The sequence below is a fragment of the Asterias amurensis genome, chromosome 7, assembly GCF_032118995.1.
Source record: "Asterias amurensis chromosome 7, ASM3211899v1".
NCBI classification, from domain to species: domain Eukaryota; kingdom Metazoa; phylum Echinodermata; class Asteroidea; order Forcipulatida; family Asteriidae; genus Asterias; species Asterias amurensis.
This window is the reverse complement of record NC_092654.1, coordinates 22,319,362-22,343,456: the sequence shown is the minus strand read 5'-3', so window position 1 is coordinate 22,343,456 and position 24,095 is coordinate 22,319,362. Positions and strand designations below refer to the sequence as shown.

The following is a 24,095-nucleotide window of genomic DNA, read 5'->3' as shown; positions in this document are numbered from 1 at the left end:
TAGTTTTAAGTCAGAAACTTTTAACTCTAATAGCTCTTGTATCAGCTCAAAGAACCCAAACGCTGGCTAGTATAGATACTAGTCACTTGAATATATCAGTTAATTCCTGTGTTATTTCCGTTTTGGATTTATTGAAAACGAACTGCCCAAAAAGAGGATTGGGACATAACAAAATAGTTATACCAAAATTTGATGAGAACCCAAAGTTATGCGTTCTCCGCACATTGAACGATTACTTGGATCGTACTGAGTCGCTTAGAACAGTTAGTGAAGAAACTAAACTGTTTATATCAACCAAAAAGCCACACAAAAAAGTAACCACTGGAACGTTGGCTCGATGGATGAAAGCCGTTTTATGTGCAGCGGGAATAGATCCCTCTGTTTACACTGCTCATAGTTTTCGCAGTGCAGCTACATCGGCAGCTTTTGCGCATGGGGTAAAGCTCCAAGAAATTCTGAAAACAGCCGACTGGTCAAATGCAAGTACATTTGCTAAGTTTTATAATAAGCCAACCGAGGAAGTATCCTTCGGTAAAGTAGTGCTTAGTTCTAGTACATGTATGTAATACTTTGTTATTTATGTTAAATATAATAAATAAGAGTTCCTCATACGGTTTGTTGACCTGGGTTTTCATTTTTTGACCATCACAGATTATTTATCTACTTTGAACATGCAATCCCTCTGAAGACTTGTACGAATGTTATGGAATTTAAAAATTATATGAATGAATGAATATAATTGTAATTATAATAATGAAGTACAAGTCGAAGAGGGTCCCGCCCGCTGCTGGTTTTGAACCCTCCCAATACTGTTTGGTCAAAAACCTCAGAAAAGATGGCTCAGGACTTGTGTCCGGGCCTTTATATACGGGCATCGCCCCATGGACTTATTTGAATAACAATACAACCTTTGAATGTATTGTGTGATCCGCATGCCATCACGTAGGAAGGAATGCAATCCCTCTTGTACTTGTACTTCATTATTATTCATAGAATTACAATTATATTTCATTCATTCATATAATTTTTTAAATTATCTCAATAAATAACTTGCAGTGATGTATAAGCTTTCTATTTATATGTTGTGGTTGGCTGCTCCGAAGTGACGTAGTTTGCCAGCTTACGCCAGCATCGCCCTCTGTTGGATACTTGTAATGTTTGTTGCCATGTGTGATGTTTGATACGCTCAATCCGTGATTTTGAAAACGGTCGGAATCCAAAGATCAGAACATAGATTCCCGGAAACCAGAAAAAATGCTATACTTGCACAGAACATAGGTTGTGGGAACATTAATGAATTAAGTGCTGCTGCTTTTTTATCTTCCAGGTGTCCCCAAACCTCTGAAGTAATGAACATCGGGACTAAGTGTCAGGTAAAAATCCCGCTTTGGTTGCTGTATGTCGTCTGTGTTTTTATTTTGTTGGTGATCGTCATCTTGATCGTGTGCGTGATTCGATGCAACTACAAGAACAAGAAACTAGAATATTATTGTAAAGAGAGAGAGACGGGAAGGTGAGAGACGGTCCTCTACTTAATAAAGGACGAGCATTCGCCAAAATACATGTCAATAAATGGAACAGTCAGTAAGCCAATGAGTTTTTATGAAAATCTCTACTATACAGGTTTTAATACTTCCAACCCATAGAAAACATACAAAAAGTTATAACACTACAGTATACACTACACGTAGCCTACATGATGCAGTGCACGAAGTTCACCAAAAGGTCAGCACACACAGAGGCTAATGGACGCACGTGTGTGACAGTGCTGCCTGGCATACACACATGGTTTAACAAATAAAACGATCCAAATAGAGAGCTACAAAATCACAATAATTTGGGCATTAATGAGGGTAAAACACAGAATAATACTCACAAATATCTCTATAACTCTATTGATCCCATATAAATAGGTTTTTGGAGCATGGCCAGAGCCATGCTCCCTATAAAAATAGAGAGAATCACAGACCCAATAAAATAATTTGCTCTTCCAAGTCGAAGCTAAATAAAAAGAGGGTGAGTGTCACATGACAAAACCAAAAGTTAACTTTGAACAAATCCAACAATGAGGGCGCACTTTGGATTCCTACATGTTCCCTACTTTATAACCACGCGACCCGAGTGGTTTAAACAAAACAAACTAAGCTTTCAAGAAATTTAACTGTGTATCTTCAATTACCTGGGTCTTGCCACCCACGGCACATAAATCATTCGTTCCCATATCCATGCATAGGATAAAAAAACTACCAATATAACTTATTTTTACTATTATCCAGTGCAGTCACAAAGTTGGTAACAAAGGCAGCTTGAGCTGAGTCTTCGGCACACTGCCGAAATTCCTCTGGTTCCCAAACGCGAAACACTGTTTTTATGTAATATTGGGCCAACTGCCCGAACTTTCTGTCCATACATTGTTATACATTTTAATTGAGGTATTTTTGGCCACGTTTCTGTTTAGACATTGTTATACACTTTAAGGTCAACCAGAGTTGACTCCACATACTATAACACACATATATAAATGGTGATTCAAGACTCTCAACGTTCTTACGTGAGGCAATCTTACTACACTATACTCTTACTACTCAATTGGATTTCACAAGGCAGGCAAAACTATACTTATCTCAACTACCCACAGATATATGTGAATACAACAACTATTTTTAGCTCAAAAATACAAGCACAGTGATCTTTATACAACAAAGATGTCACAAATCAGAGGAACTGGAGAATAAAATGGCTTTACACAGCACTCAATATCAATCACATTATTACTCATTAAACTGTATAAGGCCAACCAATGTCTAGCAAATCCTTTTATTAGGAATAAAATGCTGACTAATCAAACATGCCTTTCAAACAGTATTTTAGGAGCAACGCCCGTCACTTAAAGTTCTTAGGGTCACAAAATATAGGAATTGGAAGTCAATGAAAATACACAACTTGATAACTTGCTAGATATTCATGCTGAACACAACCCGTCACTACACGTACTTAGGGTAACCATATACTCACATCGAAGTGTACATAAAATGACTTCAAACCAATAAATATAGTGATTGATACATAACAACAATAGCACTTAAAATTCTCCAAAAACACTCCAAGATCACAATATGAACATGTTCCAGAAAGTCAATTATCTGTTTTTCCACAGAAAGATCATACTTCAAAATATAAGACTCAATTACTCAATTACTTCCTTGGGCACAATGTAGATATATTAGTGAAAAAGGTTCACTTTTGAACACAAATAGGCCTAAACAACTCGTAGAGGTGCTACTCGCACGTTCCGTCACCTATAGTGAACAGACAGTCCTCTGCTATTTACACAAAGTTTAAGTAATGGCATTTGGCCACAGACCCAAGATAAAATGTACAGTGGGTCTACTGATGGTCACCGCTACGGCCCAGACAGGTACATGAATATGAAAATAAATTGCAATCCCTAAATACAAAGGAGACTTCCCTACTTTTTCCTTCGCTTTGCCATCTGGCAAACAAAATGAGGGGCGGTTGAAGCTGACATGGTGGCTATCGTTAAAAACACTCACAGCAGGAGAAACTAAAACTCCTCCTGCCACCTCTACATAACAAAAACTAGCAGCTTCAAAAACAACTGGCTTAATATTAAACGGCACAGCCTCCTCAAAAAATACATCATCATTCACATGAGAAATAGAAGGGGAAAAATCAATCGGGTCAGGTGACTGCAATTTATCAGTGTCTGCATTCAAATTTTCAAGACACTTGAAAATATTAGAAAATCTAGCATCTAATGCAGCTTTAATGCTATCGACGACCACAACATTTATATTAATAGGACACTCATCTTCGTCTTCGTCTTCACGTAAAAAACTAGTGAAGGAACTCACAATGGTTTCAGCTAAAGCACTGTTTGACTTTGAAACATTGTCTGGCACAGACATAGTTTGAATACTATTATTATCTTCTTCTTATTTTTCTTCTCATTTCTGCTTCTTCTTATTTTTCTTCTTATTTCTACTTCTTATTTCTATAGCAATGTACTTACAAAATTATGGCTTGTTGAAATATACTGAGGCCTAAATTATCGACCTTCAAAACAGTCTGCTCTTAACACAGACAAAAATACAAGTCCAAAACATGTCTCACCTACACGGTAGACAAAAAGTACTATTGCATTTCACGAACTCTCAATTGACAATACACACAGTCTTAGAAAGACTTAAACAGTTATTAGTTTGCCGAGACAAGTAGTCATAAGTATACACCATTCACACAAGTGCAACAAGAAATATGCAGTTAGCTGAAAACTCACAGTTACAATATTATGTGTGCAACAAGAAAATTATTTGACTAAAACACACTTTATCCAAAGCACTGGCCTACAACTGGCTCCAAAATCATCTGTTTCTTGAAATATTGAATCTCAAAAGACTCACATAGGACACAGCTGCCTTTAAACTACAACAGATCTAGAAAGCTTGGATTTAAATTGTCAAATTACAAACAGTTCTACAAACAGAATTTATACAATGAAAGTTGCACATCATAAAATGTAAACAAAATATGTATTCATAGAAGTCCTCTTGTCGATGCAGGGGGCAATTGCTAGATGACCATCACATCCATAGATCGCGACGAAAACGCGACATCGCTCACATTAACTCAGTTCTCTAAAGTCCGGGTTTACATAATCCACGGTAACTGACCGACATCATAAAATATAGCGAAAAGTTCTACTCCAACTTGAGAAAGGCGTAGACAAATCCAAAAGACATGAATAACGAAAACGAATTGGCGAATGCTCTATCCTGTCTACGACGCCATATTGTAAAGAGAGAGAGACGGGAAGGTGAGAGACGGTCCTCTACTTAATAAAGGACGAGCATTCGCCAAAATACATGTCAATAAATGGAACAGTCAGTAAGCCAATGACGTTTTTATGAAAATCTCTACTATACAGGTTTTAATACTTCCAACCCATAGAAAACATACAAAAAGTTATAACACTACAGTATACACTACACGTAGCCTACATGATGCAGTGCACGAAGTTCACCAAAAGGTCAGCACACACAGAGGCTAATGGACGCACGTGTGTGACAGTGCTGCCTGGCATACACACATGGTTTAACAAATAAAACGATCCAAATAGAGAGCTACAAAATCGCACAATAATTTGGGCATTAATGAGGGTAAATCACAGAATAATACTCACAAATATCTCTATAACTCTATTGATCCCATATAAATAGGTTTTTGGAGCATGGCCAGAGCCATGCTCCCTATAAAAATAGAGAGAATCACAGACCCAATAAAATAATTTGCTCTTCCAAGTCGAAGCTAAATAAAAAGAGGGTGAGTGTCACATGACAAAACCAAAAGTTAACTTTGAACAAATCCAACAATGAGGGCGCACTTTGGATTCCTACATTAATTTTTGGTTTTTACCCATATACACCGATGTGTGTAGCACTGTATACTCAGTACTTTCCCGAGTCCTGTGAAAAAAAATCACAGGCATTTTACTCGGGTGGGACTCAAACCCACGACCTTTGCAATTCTAGAGCAGTGTCATACCAACTAGACCACCGAGATTGCCCGGTAGCTAGAGGCAGTTCGAATCCTATGTTTTAGCAGCGGGTACTGCAAACGATTTAATAGATATTAAATTTGCATCGGGGATAAAGAATATTAATTTTTGGTTTTTACCCATATACACCGATGTGTGTAGCACTGTATACTCAGTACTTTCCCAAGTCCTGTGAAAAAAATCACAGGCATTTTTACTCGGGTGGGATTCGAACCCACGACCTTTGCAATTCTAGAGCAGTGTCATACCAACTAGACCACCGAGATTGCCCGGTAGCTAGAGGCAGTTCGAATCCTATGTTTTAGCAGCGGGTACTGCAAACGATTTAATAGATATTAAATTTGCATCGGGGATAAAGAATATAAATTTTTTGTTTTTACCCATATACACCATATTTTACCCATATACCCATATACACCGGTCGTGGGTTCGAATCCCACCCGAGTAAAAATGCCTGTGATTTTTTTCACAGGACTCGGGAAAGTACTGAGTATACAGTGCTACACACATCGGTGTATATGGGTAAAAACCAAAAATTAATATTCTCTATACCCGATGCAAATTTAATATCTATTAAATCGTTTGCAGTACCCGCTGCTAAAACATAGGGTTCGAACTGCCTCTAGCTACCGGGCAATCTCGGTGGTCTAGTTGGTATGACACTGCTCTAGAATTGTAAAGGTCGTGGGTTCGAATCCCACCCGAGTAAAAATGCCTGTGATTTTTTTCACGGGACTCGGGAAAGTACTGAGTATACAGTGCTACACACATCGGTGTATATGGGTAAAAACCAAAAATTAATATTCTTTATCCCCGATGCAAATTTAATATCTATTAAAGAAACTAAAAAATAATTGTTATCTTAACAAGTTTTTAGAGGACGCTGTTCAATGGCGATCGGCCGTGTTGATTGAGAGCTCCATTAGTTTGTTTTAGTGTTCTGTTTTTGGAACTTTTTATCGATGTGTTGCCATGTAAATTGTCCATTTTTATTTTTTAAATGGACAAATACATTATTTAATTGATATTTCTTGGTAACGAGCAGTGGAGAGCTGTTGATATTATAACACTATGTGAGAAACGGCCCCCTTTGGGGTTGCGTAGTTTTTGAGAAAGAAGTAATTTCTCACTTTTAAAATTCGTTTTCGTTTACGTTTGTTACTCGGCAGAATCCTTAAGGGAGGACCCAGGGGGGGGGGGGGGGGGTGGGGGGCGGAAGGGGTACCGCCACCAACCCGCCACCTACGTTGAAAATAATCTCATTCTACTCTCGCGACGAGCGCCGGTCGAAGCTCTCCATGCAAACATACGCAAATGGCGCGCTGTGTAGTGCACGTACATTCCCTACAGTATATGCCCCGAGGCTTACGTTCTGATTGCTCCACGCCGTGGGGCCATAACAAGCTTCCGTTACACGGACTCTTTGAATGCGAGTCTTACGTTAGATTTTTCACCATTATTTACATTTTGTAGCGATAATTGAATACATGATCTTTTTCGTCAATTATTCGTTAATAATTTTGTAAAAAAAAAGATTTAAATTTGGTTGATGAGTTACTTTTAGACGGCTGGAAGTAAAACTAGCCCGGAAGGTCACGTGATTGTTTGTACCACTTTTTGGTTAGAACAATCACGCGACCTGCGTTTTTGTCTTAAATTGCTCAAAAACGGCTAAATTTGATGATTTTTTAAGGACTGTTCTTCTTCATTCCTGGAAGACCGTTGAAGTCATATCTTAGTCTATTTTGTAGCCCAAATAGCCCAATTCGGCTGGTGTGTCCCTTTAAGATTCGAATACAACGCAGGCGCGGCCGTTGAGACTGCCTGGACGGGTCCATTTGATCAAAGGGTGTTTTATCTTAAATATTGTTAATTCACCAAATGTTTACACTAGAAAACATCGTAAATTTTTTTGTTTTTTTGCATTGCCAACTGCTTCAGTAATTTAATAATTTAATAAGCAACATATATTTAACGTAAATGACATGTCTTACATATTACGTTTAGGATGTGCGCTTGCCTCAGAATTAACATTACCTGCGGCGAATGTTCCCGTCCGCCAACAGACGATCGTTTGCGTGGAAACCAAGTATAGGCAAAAACCATTTTCTCAAAAATACCTCTTAAAAAACGTCAAATATCCAGAGGATGTACGGAGGGATTTTGTTTAAACTTTCAGGAATGAAATATCTATCCGTCATCATAACATTTAGTTAAAAAAATGAGAGGATGAACGATAATTTTTTTCACATTATGTCGATGTTTATAGCCATTTTAGGGGTGACGTTGTGTAACGAAACTCACACCTGGACCCATTCATACACGTTGGTCGCTGCAATAAGCCAACGGAAAATTTCGGTAAAATGTTTAAGCATTTTGTGTAAAACATAACCAGCTTAACAATTGAAAATGCTCTTACAATAAGTACTGTTATGTTTTCAGTGCTGTTAAAGAGAGCATTGCATTGGTATTCATGCTTTCTTTTTCTTTTTTAATTGTCATCACCTATTTTAAAATGGAGTGTACCCAAACCGCGCTAGCAAATTATTGCGCAATACCCCTTCCGCCCCCCTGGGAGGACCCAATGTATACAAAGGGCAGCAATTTATTTGAGCCGGCTGCCATGGAATATATTTAAAATGGATGAAAAAGCAATGAAATACGACAAGGAATGATGGTATCTACTACCAGCCCTGAAGGAAAACTGTCCCCGTGTTCCCCTTATGTTAATACTCTCTGATGTGTACCAGTATGAACCACTCTGCTCTAAAACTGCACTGCTGTGCCACAGGGCATGTTCTACAATAGTAGAGGAAAGAGACACACCAAAGCGGTACCGAAGATCCTTCTTCGTAACAATAACCCCTCGCCTGTGCGAGCGAACTTAAGGCTGTAACAAGGCGGAGATACCCCAAATAAAACATGTTCACCTTTTCGGGCTTATATCCTTAGTCACTTTACTACATGTATACTTCACCCGAAATCCCCTCAGAATATTGCGCTCAATAAAGCCTCTGTGTGTTTCCGATCCTCCAACCGGAGACGAACCAGTTCACGTCCAGCTGCGGGAACGCCAGAAACGCGAATGATTTGAATCATGCGCCCTCTCTGTTCACAGTGGTGCAAATAGTAATGGATTTACAGCTAGTGAAAGTTTTGTAACTTTTATATGAATTGGAGAAATACTAGTTTGGCTGCACCATAAAGACCCCCCCCCCCCCCCCCACTTGACAAAGTCACCTGTTAATAATAACCGCCTGGATTTGTTCGCACACAGTGTTGTCTTCCTTCACAACATGTTTAGTTCTTCCCCTTAAATTATAAGATAATATAGGATAGTTAACCAGTTGACCTTCCTCGTGTCCCAAACCGCAAACACAGTTAACAAACTCGACTTTACAAAGTACGCAAAAGGGCCAGACTATTTTGCACCGTGCAGCCTAGGCTCGGGTTGCAGTTATTTGTTAGGTAGAAAAACAAGATGTCTGCACCATGTTTATGAATGATGATAGTCAATATATTTTTTGCGTGATGGTGATTGTACATAGGCTGAAGTGAAATGCTACAGTATCGCGTCGGGAAATGGTTATCTGAAATTAAACACCTTTTACTAAAAGTAGGCCTAATTTTGTTCTTTTGCTCCTTGCAACGTGATGAGTGTAATTATCATTCAATGGTATTTTATAATGGTTTTGGCAATAGTTTATACATTATACGCAGTTAAAACTTTAAACGAAAAATATCATCATTTAAAAATGAGGTGAAAAGCAGAATGGTATCAATTTTTAAGTTAAAAAGCCATTCGACACTTTCTGAATAGAACAAAAATTAAAAGTTCACAGATTTACAAAATAACTTACACGGTTTACAGAAGGTAGTGGTGAAAGACTTTCCTTGAAATATTATTCCATGAAATGCTTTACTTTTTGAGAAAACATTAATAGCAATTCTCGATATCGAGTATAACGGATCTATTTAAAACGCATGTTATGACAGGGCGAAACGTGCGGAAACAAGGGTGGGATTTTCCGTTATTCCTCCCGACTCCGATGACCGATTGCGCCTAAATTTTCACAGGTTTGTTATTTTATATATAAGTTGTGATACACGAAGTGTGGGCCTTTGGACAATACTGTTTACCGATGTTGCGCGATTGCTTTAAACACTGGATATACTTGTCGGTCAACCAGATAGCGCCATAACTGAAACTCCAAGAATACATACAAATGTTGCAACAACAACATTTATTTCATACTGATTTAGGATATTTACCATGACACAGAATGTCGATGATTACAGGTAATTAATTGAACAACAAATTTGATTATTGAAACTTGGTAACAGAGCAGATGAAAACGGAGACAGCATGGTAGGAAAAAGTGAACTAATGCTCTGATAGTTTAGACAGAAATAAATATTCAAATGGAGGCATTCTACTCTCACCGTGTATGTTTATTGTAACTCTGTGAGACGAGTTTGTTTCTTACCAATTATGTTGCTTTTATGCGTAGCAAAAGAAGAAATTGCGTAATGTCATTATTGCTTGTAACTATGCATAATTAATGTTTTTTACATCGGACAATTATCAAAACAGTTTTGAATAACTCATTAATAAATCCTCTGGACGGTTTCAAGTCTCTGATTGGTCAAAACCCGGTCACGTGTGGGAGTGTTAACGGTGGTATAAAGACCGGCTTTGGAAAATAGCGAATAAGTGGCCACTAAATCAGCATACATTGTGTAAACCTTGCGCGTTGCACTGTATCGCACGCTTATTTATATCCCTGTTAGTTTCATTGCAACTTCGCGCACTTACGCGTACGCGCGCTGAAAATGTATCAATTTTGAGTGAGCGCGTGTAATATGTGCGCGCGTATAAACTGACGCCGAGCTCATGCGCGCGTTTTAATGCACAAGGAACAGCTATCGTCCAATCATTTGCCTCCTTTGACCCCAGTGAAGGCGCTGAACAGATCATTATTTCAAAGAGTCACTGGTCTCAAAGATCAGTAATGTGATTAACGCACGAAAGAGATGGGAACCATCAAAAGCTCAAATATGGCCCCTGAACATGTCTGGAAGTACCGCCGAGAGAAAAGTCACAAAATTTGGACAATTTTAGCCGTTTAATTCGCTAAAAAAAGTATTTATTAATGGGAATAACAGTGTTCGTACCCGGTCTTCACTGCGTGGTAATGACCTTGGTTGGTGGCTGGCGCTGTTACAACAGCGCCAGCCACCAACCCGGTCATTACCACGCAGTGAAGACCGGGTAATCGCACTCTTACTCCCTAATTATTTGAGTTTTGTTACAACGTGGGGAAACTTTTCGTTGATAATGATGCAATTAGAACAAAGGACAAACATTCAAAGGAAAAACAATAGCAAAGTTTAAGTTACATAATATGGGACAAATAGTATAGGTAAATTCTCACGTCTTTTTTAAAGGTTTTATATGAGTATTTTTATCAAATAATATTCAAAGGATTCATTTTTGTTTTAAATTGTAAGTCTGTTTTAAAATGTTTCATCTGAATATTCTTATAAAATGATATTCATTTGTTTCCACACTATTGTACATGTTACACAGAAATCACTATTAATGCGCTTGTTTTGTAATGAGCAGTTTTATATTTTATTATTGTTTTAATATAGACCTATACATCTTGGGTTTTGTATGCTTAGTTTTTTATTTTAAGAAAATCGTTATTTTGTAAAACAAATTCAGCTGAAGCTGTTTTGGCTTTTACTTAATGCATTTGTATTCTCTGCTCCGGCGAGTTGTAATAAATGTACCGATAATAATAAAGTAAACGGTACAATATTGCTAACAAATTCTGGTTATTATGGTTCAATTTGTATTCGTGTGCAGGCTTCTTTATTTTGTTCTTTAAACTACAGCCCCTCCCCCCACACCTCCAATTGATACCCCCCCCCCCCCCGAGTGTCCTTGTTTAAAATATATATGTTTTAGTTTAGCAATTTGTATCATGTGGTAGACTACTCTCTTCTGTTCTGTAAACCTAGGGGACTCATGGGGACGGGGCTCATGCCCCCCCCCCCCCGATGTCGTCCCACTTGCCCGTCCTATATACTTCCCAATATTGGAACATTAGTGATCAAGGATATTTATCTATTAGTACAACGAAATAGTAAGATTTTTACATTTTAACATAATTATGTGATTCATTAACACCAAAACGTCCACTAAAAGGACAAGTTTGAAACTTAAAGCTATAGCATCCCCAAAACAATGAGGACAAAACAATGAGATATTAGTGTGTATTACCGGTGAAGGGGGGGGGGGGGTCAATTTTCAACATCAGTCTGAGCACGAGAACATTCCGAGAATTATGTATTAACATTTTTTTCAGATTAAAAGATTATAGTCTGGGTTGGGTTGCCGGGCCGCGTAGCGTTGTTAATAAAATGCACATCGTATCAGAAACATTTCACGAAAAATACCTCGCCTCTTTAATTACATGATAATGACTAATTATCCTAAAAATGTTGTATTGTTTTAAATTAAAGAATTCCCGGTCGTCTAATTAGAAATTCTAGTATTAAAGGCACTGGACACTATTGGTAATTACTCAAAATAATTGTAAGCATTACAAATTACTTGATATTAACGAGCTGTAGAGAGCTGTTGATAGTATAAAACATTGTGAGAAACGGCTCCCTCTGAAGTAACAAAGTTTTTAAGAAAGAGGTAATTGCTCAATGCTCAATTAAATATTTTGAAAGACTTCAGCCGAAGCCTTTTATTAAGGACCTGAAAGCACACAAAGAAATGCAACAAGTTTTTTCAGTATTCTCTTGCGAAATTGATTTTTAATCGGGTCCAAATTTTATGTTGGGATATACACCAAGTGAGAATACTAGTCTTTGACAACTAACCAAAGTGTCCAGAGCCTTTAAACGCTCACTTAAGTCCAATGATGACACCTGTCTGTTTTATTGTTTGTTGACAATGAACACCATCCTTGTTAGTAAACACAACTAGCTCAAAGGTCGATTTCTACAAGTGGTATTGGTGATTGATACTTAACCTTTTGCCTCTCGGAATCTTTTCATTCCAGCTTTCTGCCCTCTCTGTTTAGTATTATGGATTTATTTCTATAAGTTGTGTTTATTTTATGGGAGGATTTTAGTTCACACCTTGGTGTTTTTAAGGTATGATTTTAGTGATGTTACAGATATACGTTCAACATCATTAAGGTAACAATTGTAACAAACTGTTAAAATGTGTAACAATTGTTACTTTACAGTTTTGTTTTGTTTCGAAGCATTTGAATATACTCCCTAAACCATTCTCCGATGACCCAAGTATGTTAGGTGTTTTTCCACTGTAGTGTAAAACTAATTCATAAAAACAACCGCTATGTTTTTGTACGAGAGGAAGGGTTGCAAGAAATGTTGCTGGTACAAAAGAAACACTGATAAACAGCCGATTGTAGTAATATGCAGTAACCATAACCCTTTTACCATAATTACATTTCACATTTCAAGCTATATCATAATTACAATTGGCTCTCTTTCTCGACATTGGAATAAACACAAAATTCTTCCAACCCATCCTTAGTTTGGTTTAGTTGACTTTAAAATCGAGAGAGAAAAACTAGACAAAGCTTTATCATTGAATAATTTGTTATTATGCTGTTTTGTGTTTAAACACCTGCCAGCAATACAACTGAATGTAAAACAATATGCACAGCAATTTGTACATGTGCTTATGTACAGGAAATAGGTAATAAACAAGCATTCCGAACCAGTGTTTGGTTCACGAACAGATCTGACATCACCTAATAATTATGCTTAGTATCCGATTAAAAAATTCACCATTTTCAGAATGAAGGCATGTCTCTGCGGTTTCTGTATGACTTTATAAGTCGCTTCCTTCTCTGCTGGGCTTAGTTATTTTTAGTTCTGAAATGTTCCTGTTTCTGTTTCAACTGAAACTCAATCGTTTGCGGTTGGTCTTCAATTGTTCAGCCGTACCTGTTTAAACTTTTATAGAGCTGCTTAAGCATAACAAGTAGCTTGCGCATCAACATTATATGCTTATCAGAATAAGGTTACCTGTCAAACTACCTACCCCCGTGTACATTTTGTAACTGGTATCCTTCTGACTGCTGCTTAGCAGCTCTCGTATAAGTATCCAGTGCTTTTTAATCGATGATTGTAAAGAACGCAAATAAAATGTTTAAAAACCAATTCAACATGTTTTGACTTTATTTAAGAAGATTTAATTAATGCAATCACTTTAAGCACACTGAGTTCATTTCAAAATGGCTGCCATGTTATCCTAAAATTTGCTGGTAAGGGCGTAATGATAATGAGTCATAACAACACACTTATCTCAATGTGTAAGTTATTCCTGACATTGCGTCTGCCAAACCGGATCTATTTGGCTCAGTCAGCTCAGAAAGTTAAACATTCACAGAATTTATTGTTATCCGTATTTATAGTTTCAGCTAAAATCGTATACTCCACTTGGGAGTGGGGCATTACCATAGTTCAAAGGTCACATGACATTGATATCACCGTGGCCGCGTAACCAGAGAGAAGCGTTTATGCTGCATTTATTTATTACTGCTGCACAAACTGTGCATATTGCTGTACTTTGAACCGCGTGGCAGAGACATACAGAACAGAGCGGTCCAATTCTACTGCGTAGCTCTGCAACACTATGAGGAAATGAGAACCGGTTGCATCCCTTCTGCATCTCATCAATCCAACGAAACAAACTCTCACACCTGAGGGATTAGCACATGATTTCAATTGATGTAGGTGGATATATAGGAAGCTGGAGTTACACGGATTATACGTCAATTATAACACTGTGTTGACTTCTGCCGATACCTTTCTGGCAGTGTGGCGTTACAACATCACTGCTTTTGGCGGGCCAGAGACGAGTGTTGGAAAGACTGCAAGTTTCTTTCTTTTATAAACCGACTGGTGTTTGTAGTGACTGTCATGATGACGTATGCTCAACGAAGATTCGTGTGCTCGCTTGTTTGCTGCATCTTAATCACGATGGTCAGTGCACAAGAAGGTAACAACATAATGTTCAAATCACAAACTATTGGAATAGTCTGGATAACACTTTTAAAGGCACTGGACACTATTGGTAATTACTAAAAAAATAGTTGTTAGCATAACGACTTTGGTAACGAGCAATGGAGAGTTGTTGATAGCAAAAATACTATGAGAAACGGCTACCTCTGAAGTAACATAGTTTTTGAGAATGAGGTCATTTCTCACCAAAATAATAAGTGACTTCATCTGAAAGCACACAAGGGTGTTTTTTGTTCCCAATATTCTCTTGCAACTTCGATGACCAATTGAGCCAAAATGTTCACATTTTTTTAAATTTTTTTTTATGCATAATTGTTGGGATCAGGTTGGGATACACCAAGTGAGAATACTGGTCTTTAACAATTACCAAACGTGTCCAGGGGTCGATTTCACAAAGAGTTAGGACTAGTCCTAACTTAGGACTAGTCCTAGGAGATATACAAATTGCATGGATAGTCCTAAGTTAGGACGAGTAACTGGTCCTAACTCGAGATAAGACTAGTCCTAACTCTTTGTGAAATCCACCACGGTGTCTTTAAGTCATTACCCACTATTTCTATTTTTACTAGAAAACCTGAAATTAATTTTGCAATGCTAAGATACTGTATAAAATTATGTAATGTTGTATGTACATATAATGGAGATTATAACGACCGTGATTACTGTATATCCTTTAATCATGTGCTGTATGCTCCTTTCGTTTGTCATTCGTCTGTCTGTCTGTCCATAGGCTTTGGAACAAAAGCTAGATAACTAGACCTGGAACTGCCATCCAACTTCTTTAGATTCTAAGACAACTTACTGCAGGATGATGACATCATAAACGTAAGATGACGACACCTAGAGATAATTTATCTTGGGATGAAGCCGACTTGAAAGTAGAATGTCATACCAAATTTTATTCGATCTAGAGATAACGACAATCTTAAATAGGATATTGTCTTCACAAGATTATTTATCTTTGGTTCTCGACATTTTCAGGGTGTTATCACCCCAAGACGAATTGTGTTGTTCAGGATGTCAACATCGAGTCGGAAAGTCGACATTTTACTTTCTTGATGTCGACACCCTAAGATAAAATATATCGGGAGGACGACACCTTTATTCAGAATGTTGTCGCCTAGATAATAATCTCAGGGTGTCGACATCCTACGTTTATAATGTCACCATACAGCAGTAAATTATCTCAAAGTCTCTACATGTGCGATGGCATTTCCAGAGCTCCGTAGTAAAGGCACTGGACACCTTTGGTATATTGTCAAAGACCAGTATTGGCAGTTGGTGCATCCCAACATATGCATAAACTAACACATTTGTGAAAATTTTAAACTCAACTGGTTTTTGAATTTGCATGAAAATACGGAAAGAAAAAACACCCTTGTTGCACAATATTCATAAGCCTGAAAAGCCTGAAGTGTTTTAATATTTGAGTTAGAAACTACATCGTTCTCAAAGCTATACGTTACTTGATCAGAATGAGCCGTTTCTCGCAATGTGTTATACTATCAACAGCTATGTTAATATGTTGAGTAATCATCAATAGTGTCCGATGCCTTTAAGTATAACAATGCACACAATATTTCAACAATGCAAACCGTTATGATTCCATGTAAAAAAACATTCTAAAGAAACGTCAAATTCATTCACCACCGGCTTTTTCCAGAACCCAAAACTCAAAAGAGAAATGAAAGTACACGTGATATATACCGCTCTTAAACCGTATTTTATCAGTCTTTTTTTTATATCAATGTATGCGTGGTTTGCAACAACACCATGTGTACATATATCTATTTGCTGGGTAGATTATGTTCCTTTGAGAAATTGTCTTATGTTCTACTAACATAATTCGGGAGACTTCTAAAGCAATTAGGCAAGTTCACAAAAGAAAATAGTCAACACATTAAGTCGAACCATAGAGGAAAAACTAAAAGAGGCTTGCAGTATAGCCTCTTGTGAATATCTCTCTTGAGTAATGTTAGTTCTGAAAAGAACCGGTGGTTGATGACTCAATGTTACGATCGGTATGCTATGATCGTCTTTAAGAGTATGCTGGACTCATTTGCTGGATGGTGTTTAAGTACTATAGGCTTAGTGGTGCGTGAAGGAGGGAACCTGATAGGCTGAGGTTGGTGAAGCAAGTAGGTTTACGCGATCTCTAAAGCCCTTTAAGACCAGTCTTCTCACTTGGTGTATCTCAACACGTGCATAAAATAACAAACCTCTGAAAATTTGAGCTCAATTGGTCGTCAAAGTTGCGAGATAATAGTGGAAGAAAAACAGCATTGTCACACGAACCTGTATGCTTTCAGATGCTTGTTTTCGAGACCTCAAAATCTAGTTCTGAGGTCTCACAATCAAACTCGCGGAAAATTACTTCTTTCTTGAAAACTACGTTACCTCAGAGGGAGCCTTTTTTTTTTTCTTTTTTACAATGTTTTATACCATCAACAGCTCTCCATTGATCGTTAACGAGTAAGTTTTTATGCTAACAATTATTTGGACTAATTATCAAAAGTGTCCATCAGTGCCCCATAAGCGATTCAAGTATTACAGGGCATCACTAAAATCACACCTTAAAAACACCAAAGATGTGAACGAAAATACCCAAAAACAACTACTAGTAGTGTCCACTGCCTTTAACATCACTCTTAACCATTTAGTTATCCTCGCAGATGACATCGACTGTCCCAATGACATTGAGCAGAATGCGATTCATGGAGAGAACGGGACTGTTGTTGACTGGCCAAATATTACAGAAGGTGCAAATGTTACCGTCGAGTGTTTCAATCAGGATGAAGAAATGGTGGAATCTGGAGATGCATTTCCAATCGGAGAAACTATTGTACATTGCATGAATGAGATGAATGAGACTTGTGAGTTTAGCATAAATATAACAGGTAAGTGCTGCTGTTACTGTTGATGTTGCTGTTGTTGTTTATATTTTTTCCCGGCCAGTTTCAGCAAAAAATTCATTCAAGTTATTGAACACGCATTCAAATATACACATTGGCCCCTAATCCACTCGTACTAGATTTTTTTAAATAGCTTTTAATGCATTCAATTTCGTTTTCGTGCTCACATTATTAATATTTTTCATTAAGATTAGTTTCAGTCATTCTTTTTTATTTATTGACAGTTAAGACTGCACTCTTCGATCCCGGCCAAAATGCCCTGCCCAATCCCCTGACAATAAACATTCTCTCGCCCGTCGCCGCCCCCCTCCCCCCTCCCCCCAATCCCAACGAGATAGTGTGGCCGAGGCCAGAATTGTAGCTTGACCATTCTGATGTTGAATTTCTACCTGTTGACACTTCATGAATCTAAATGTTTGTCCAGCTCTTGCAGCTGGCTTTGACGAAACTGTATGAGTCTTATTGATTAATGAAAATGAATGATCTTATTTGCTCAGAAAGTGAATTACACCTTTTGACTTTTGAATGCTGGTTCAACGGTTCATAAACGAAATGTAATGACCCGGTTCGATAAAATGAACCGATTTCTTTCTTCGTTCGTTCCACTGCGGTAATGATTTGTTTGGAAAAATTCATTTCAAAAAAAAAAAAAAAAAATGTCCAGTGTTATTCTGGGAACCACGTATAAAGTCGAATCCGTGTAGCTTCATCGGCCAATTTGATCAACTTTAAAACTAAATGAACTTTAATAAAACAATACTTCTTGTTGATTTTATTATATTTAATTATACAGAATGCAAGCCGTGTGTTAATGGTAGCAGCCAGAACGACACCTGTGCCTGCGAGTGCGATGAGGGTTACCAAGGCTTACTTTGTGATGGTAAGATTTGTAGAAGCAAATTAAGCGAGAACATGTTGCAAAAACTTCAGCGAATAAAGCCCGGTTCATACTTCCAGCGAATGCGAATGCTATTCGATTTTTGACATCACAGCTATATTTTCCTAGCGAAGGTTTCGCAGAATTTGAGCACGTTTCCACTGATGCAAATTCGAATGTGTGACGTCAACATTCGTATCGCATTCACAGGAAGTATGAACCGGGCGTAGTAGGGGTGTGGGTTTTGGTTTGAAATAATAGAGAGTTCAGCTTTCAATCTCGTTCGCCGATTTGAGCTTTCTGTACAACCCATGATAGTAATTTTGAAAGATAAACATGATTTTTTTTTACACCATTGTGAAACGTAATTTAGTCAAATTATCAAATTCCAAACCTCAAATGAAATGGATATGCTTCCTGATTATTGGATCCTACTTTTAAACCCTCCTGCAAAAGTTTACACCCAAGAACTGCATTGACAGTTAATAGGACACCGCGACATGAGGGTTTGTACATTAAACACACCTTCGTGTGTTCTTCTTTACAGTGTGTACACCCAAGGAATGTGCAAACGGAATGTGGGACAATTCGACTTGTGAATGTGAATGTCTCGGTGGTTTTGAAGGCGAACTTTGTACTGGTGAGTCTGTACCTCGAATATTAAATGATATCTGGAGAAACATAAGGGTGCTGTAGTTTTTGAAAAATGAGTAAAACAAGTCACACGAAAACAATTCTTCTCAGTGAGACACAAACTATTTTAGCATGTAAAAACGCATTAACTATATAGACCATGTGAACTTTGTTTCCAATAAGTGTGACCTTGTATATTCTTTGAGTATTCTGGCAGGCAATATACTACACTGGTCCTTTAGGAAAAGTGACATCTTGTGTCGTAATTTTCACATAAAACCAAGAGTTATGAAAGTAAAAGCTTGACAATTTTTGAGATGTACCCCCTTTCATCATATCAAAATTGATAAGAATTAGTAATCTCTATAAAATATAAGATTGTATGCGTTCCTTCATTGGGCTGTGTACAAATCGTGCGTACAGGAAGTCCGGACTCTGTGGCTCTTTTGTAAACATGCGTGATGTCACAGGTCACATCGTCTATACAGTTATGGTAGATACCACAACTGGTAAACACGTTTTAATGGAAACATTATACGAACATTTATTTTTGTGACAAATGTTTTAGTTTATAAACTCATTTCTCCAAAACTACAGCACCTCAGCAAGTCATATTTTAAAGGGATGCTTCAGTGAATTAAAATAAAACAGTTAATTTTGCTGTCATTTATTTCTGATCTATGTATTGAACATCAATAAAATGTGTTTTGTTTATTCCCGACATATCTGACTTAATTAGCGAATAAGTCATGAGTAGTGAATAAGTCATGCCCCCCCTTTTGTGGATTGTTACCGCCCCCTACCATCGACGTCACGTCGGGAATTCAAACATATCGTCGGCAAAAAGAGTCTGGTCCCTAACTACACGCGCCTAGGTACCAGGCCACACAGTGCACACGTCTCTATATACAACATCCAGGGGAACCGGCGACTCGGGTACTGACATGACGTCACGTTTATGCAAATGAAGGCTCCCCTAATCTCTTGATTTTCTTTTTAAATACTAGCGCATTTAATAAAACATATTAAACAAATATTTCAGGTTTAAATGAATAACAAAAACACTGCAGCAACCCACCCACCCTTTAAGTGAAGCTTTCTACCTTCATTAAGTTCAAACGGGTGTAAGTTTAATGTAAATATGTAAATTGTGTTTTGTGTCACAAAAAGTACCTGGCTGTCGATTTCACCAAACTCTTCCTAACTTAGGATTAATCTTAAGACTATAAGGACGAGTTTAATTCTGTATCCGAAGACGTAAGACGCATTAAGCCCATCCTCAGTGAGGACGAGTTAGAGCTAGCGTTTCGTGAAATCGGCTGCAGCCTTTAAACTATGGTTTGTTTCCACAGAATGTGTAACAGAAAAGGATTGCATGAACGGTGGTACGTTTATCAATGCGACTTGTGAATGCGAATGTCCTGATTGGTTTGAAGGTGAAGTCTGCGAAGGTGAGTGCATAACTATGGTGACCCTTAAAGACCCTGGACACCAAATTGGTCATCGCAGGTGCAAGAGAACAATGAAAGAAAACACCTTTATTGCACAAAATAATTTTTGTGATTTCAGATGGCCAATAAAAGGCTTCAGGCTTATTGGACATTCACAGTGAATTTCTACCTTGTATATCGATGTTGTATATTGGTAATTCCCATAGGTTTGTACAGTGAATGTCTACCATGTACATCGATATTGGATATTGGACATTCCCATAGGTTTGTACAGTGAATGTCTTCCTTGTACATCGATATTGGATATTTGTCATTCCAGTAGGTTTGTACAGTGAATGTCTACCATGTACATCGATATTAGATATTGGACATTCCCATAGGTTTGTACAGTGAATGTCTACCATGTACATCGATATTAGATATTGGACAATTCCATAGGTTTGTACAGTGAATGTCTTCCTTGAACATCGATATTGGATATTTGTAACTCGCATAGGTTTGTAACTTTGTACAGTGAATGTCTACCATGTACATCGGTATTGGATATTCCAGTAGGTCCAACAGTGAATGTCTATTCCTTGTACGTTTGATATTGGATGTTGGTCATTCCAGTAGGTTTGTACAGTGAATGTCTACCTCGTACATCGATTTGATATTGGACATTCCCATAGGTTTGTACAGTGAATGTCTACCTTGTACATCGATGTTGGATATTGGACATCCAGTAGGTTTGTACAGTGAATGTCTACCTTGTACATCGATATTGGATATAGGAACGTTTCCTCATAGCTATTGGATCGTACATTAATCCATCTAAGATATATTTCCACAGAATGTACTCCGAAGAATTGTGGTGAGAACGGAAAGTTGAACAACACAAGTTGTAAATGTGACTGCGTTGAAGGTTTTGAAGGCGAACTTTGCGCCGGTGAGTCGCAGATTTATTTTTAGTTCTTTCAAACATTTTGGTAAATTGCCATAATCTTACGCTACTATTTTTGTCAGGTGTTCATGCTTTTTAATTAATAAAGTGTTTTGTACAATAATATTTTATCATCTCGATTTATTTTACTCATGTTTTTTATTTCCTCTATTTTGATTGACATCTGTTTGCGGCGGGGTCTGAAATTATGTGTTCAGTTTTGGGCAATTGTCATTATCTTGGTTTGTGTCAGTTCTATGTTTTTCATGCTATTTTATGTAATACATACTTTAATATTTCATCATCTCGATTTGCTATATTCTTGCTTTATATTTCCTCTAGTTTTATTTATACATAATATGCTACTTGTGTCGGGGTCTGGGCGGGAACATCTAAACAACATGTAATTGCAATTTAGGCGAGTTGCAAGTATCCCGAACCCTAAATAACATGATTATTTTCCCCGCTGTTTATGATTCGTATAGTAAACACACCTTCGTGTGTTCTTCTTTACAGTGTGCTCACCCAAGGAATGCACAAACGGAAATTGGAACGATTTGACTTGTAAATGTGACTGCAAGGAAGGGTTTAAAGGCGAACTTTGTACTCGTGAGTTACATACATACATACATACATACAACTAAATATTTATAAAGCGCCTTTACATCAAGATCAAAGCGCTGGAAAGAGCAAGACCAATGGAACTATAAATACAACAAATTACATCTGATACAAGTGAGTTTTGAGAGATTTTTTGAATAAAGGCAAAGAGTTACAATTTCTGATGCGTACTATGGGAGGTTGTTCCATATTCGCGGAGCAATAAAGGAGAAAGTCCGGTTGTGAGCAGATGTGTTCTAATGGTTGGGTTTTCCAAGAGTTAGTAACCTTGAATCCATTAAATCATATATACAACGATATATAACAACAGACTATATCTGAATGTAGCCAACTTAAAGTTTTCCAAAACCCATCATTGACACGAATGTTCTCTCCGATGTCTTGGGTCTTACACCAAATCATCAGAATCCTATGAATGCATTAAATGGTGGAAAGTTTAATGCCACGACTTGCTGAATGTGCATCCTAGAATTTGTTATGGCTGTTTGTGCACAAACACTCCGCACCCTAAAGCCTGGGCTGTGCTTTCACTGTAATTGAATTTCTTGTAATTTTCCTCAGACCACCAAAATGACCCCTTTTCAAGCAACTTAGAATTTGGGAGTTAAATGGCACGATTTCTGATTGTGACTGCCTAATTTTGAAAAATGGTGTAAACATTAATAATTATGTAACTTGAAGCCTGCATTGTGATCTCACCGTAACTTCGACATTTTCCTCAGACCGTTCACGTTGCTCTTTTTTTAATCTCGACCATTACTGTCTTTGTTCTGTCCTGTCTGTCCTTACGTTCTTGTTACTGTTTATGTTCTGTTTGTCTGTCCGTTGCATCTCTCCACAGGCCTCGCCTACTGAAAGTTGTTTCCATATTTAATTATTCATGTTTTCTACCTTGTAAAAAATTCTTTACTTGGTTACTTCTGATGTTTTGCTTATGAACTGTTTGGAAACGTTAATGTTGTATGGAAACAAAATGTGAGTTGAGTTGAAAATGAAAATGAAATTATAATCATCACAACTTGATGTATATGTCTTCCAGAGTGTAAGGAATGTCTTAACGACGGTGGAAATCAAAATACTTCAACCTGTGCTTGCGACTGCCCCGAGTTATTCATAGGCGTACTGTGTGGAGGTAATAGTTTATTCTTGATATGTATTTTAGCAACTTTAATGCCACCTTTTAAAGTTTTGTGTGATGTACCCTTTGAGGTGTAATACGATGATATAAAGATAAATCAAAGGCTTTCAAAGGGAGGGTAAGTTTGGTAACAACTCTTAAAATCAATTTAGTCCTGTACACTTGCTTAGAAGTAGACCTACGTAGTATGAAGCATTTTGAAAGGCATTATATTTTGAAGTATTGTGGTTATGGACAAATATGTTAGTTTGTATCCCCGAACATTTGAATCTGAGAAGCATTACTGACAGTCACATTTCACAGATTGACTATTCCAACTACGGGTGATTCTTCCTGCGTGGACTACCTCTCTTTCGGCGATATCTTAATGCTACCACCTTTGAAATGACATTTACACAGTTAGTTTAGTTGTATACTACAGGAGAATTAAAACAATCGGTTAAAAAGGGTCTCCCTTCACTCCGGGTACAATCTGATATATTTATTGTTATGTGAAATAAAAATATTTATGTATGTTTTATTCTTTGTATATATGCACCCGCATTTCGGCTTTTTTGTCGCTATGTTTGCATTTTTAATAAACCAATAATGTATAGAAATATAAGTTTTCCCTAACAACGTCCCCTCTTTATCATACACTAATTTATTTTGCATTCCAGATCAATGGTAACATTAAATTTTAAATGTTGACTTCATGTGGGGTGAGTTATAAACAATGACTCCAACACTTTCACCTCAGCAAGTCATATTTTAAGTGAAGCTTTCTACCTTCATTAAGTTCAAACGGGTGTAAGTTTAATGTAAAGGTGGAAATTGTGTTTTGTGTTACAAAAAGTACCTGGCTGTTGATTTCACCAAACTCTTCCTAACTTAGGATTAATC

The 24,095-nt window shown here is 37.5% G+C and overlaps 1 protein-coding gene and 1 non-coding gene across 7 annotated transcripts in view; one reads left to right on the top strand and one right to left on the bottom strand.

Annotated features, from left to right (window-relative positions):
* Nucleotides 1-24,095, top strand: part of LOC139939351 (uncharacterized) — a 102,320-nt gene that overhangs the window by 52,767 nt on the left and 25,458 nt on the right. For 2 of the 6 annotated variants that reach the window (XM_071935157.1, XM_071935153.1), the window contains exons 1-8: nucleotides 14,145-14,636; nucleotides 17,320-17,556; nucleotides 18,365-18,451; nucleotides 18,996-19,088; nucleotides 20,434-20,532; nucleotides 21,365-21,460; nucleotides 21,971-22,063; nucleotides 23,115-23,207. The exons of 1 other annotated variant lie outside the window; for it this stretch is intronic. In XM_071935157.1, coding sequence (XP_071791258.1) covers nucleotides 14,558-14,636; nucleotides 17,320-17,556; nucleotides 18,365-18,451; nucleotides 18,996-19,088; nucleotides 20,434-20,532; nucleotides 21,365-21,460; nucleotides 21,971-22,063; nucleotides 23,115-23,207 — 877 coding nt within the window. In that variant the 5' untranslated portion in view covers nucleotides 14,145-14,557. Of the gene's footprint in view, nucleotides 1-1,327; nucleotides 2,515-14,143; nucleotides 14,637-17,319; nucleotides 17,557-18,364; nucleotides 18,452-18,995; nucleotides 19,089-20,433; nucleotides 20,533-21,364; nucleotides 21,461-21,970; nucleotides 22,064-23,114; nucleotides 23,208-24,095 lie in introns of those variants that run through there. 3 more of the 6 variants (XM_071935155.1, XM_071935158.1, XM_071935156.1) reach the window with 3 other exon arrangements.
* Nucleotides 5,770-5,843, bottom strand: Trnas-aga (transfer RNA serine (anticodon AGA)). The gene has a single exon. It is a non-coding gene; the product is annotated as a tRNA-Ser (tRNA).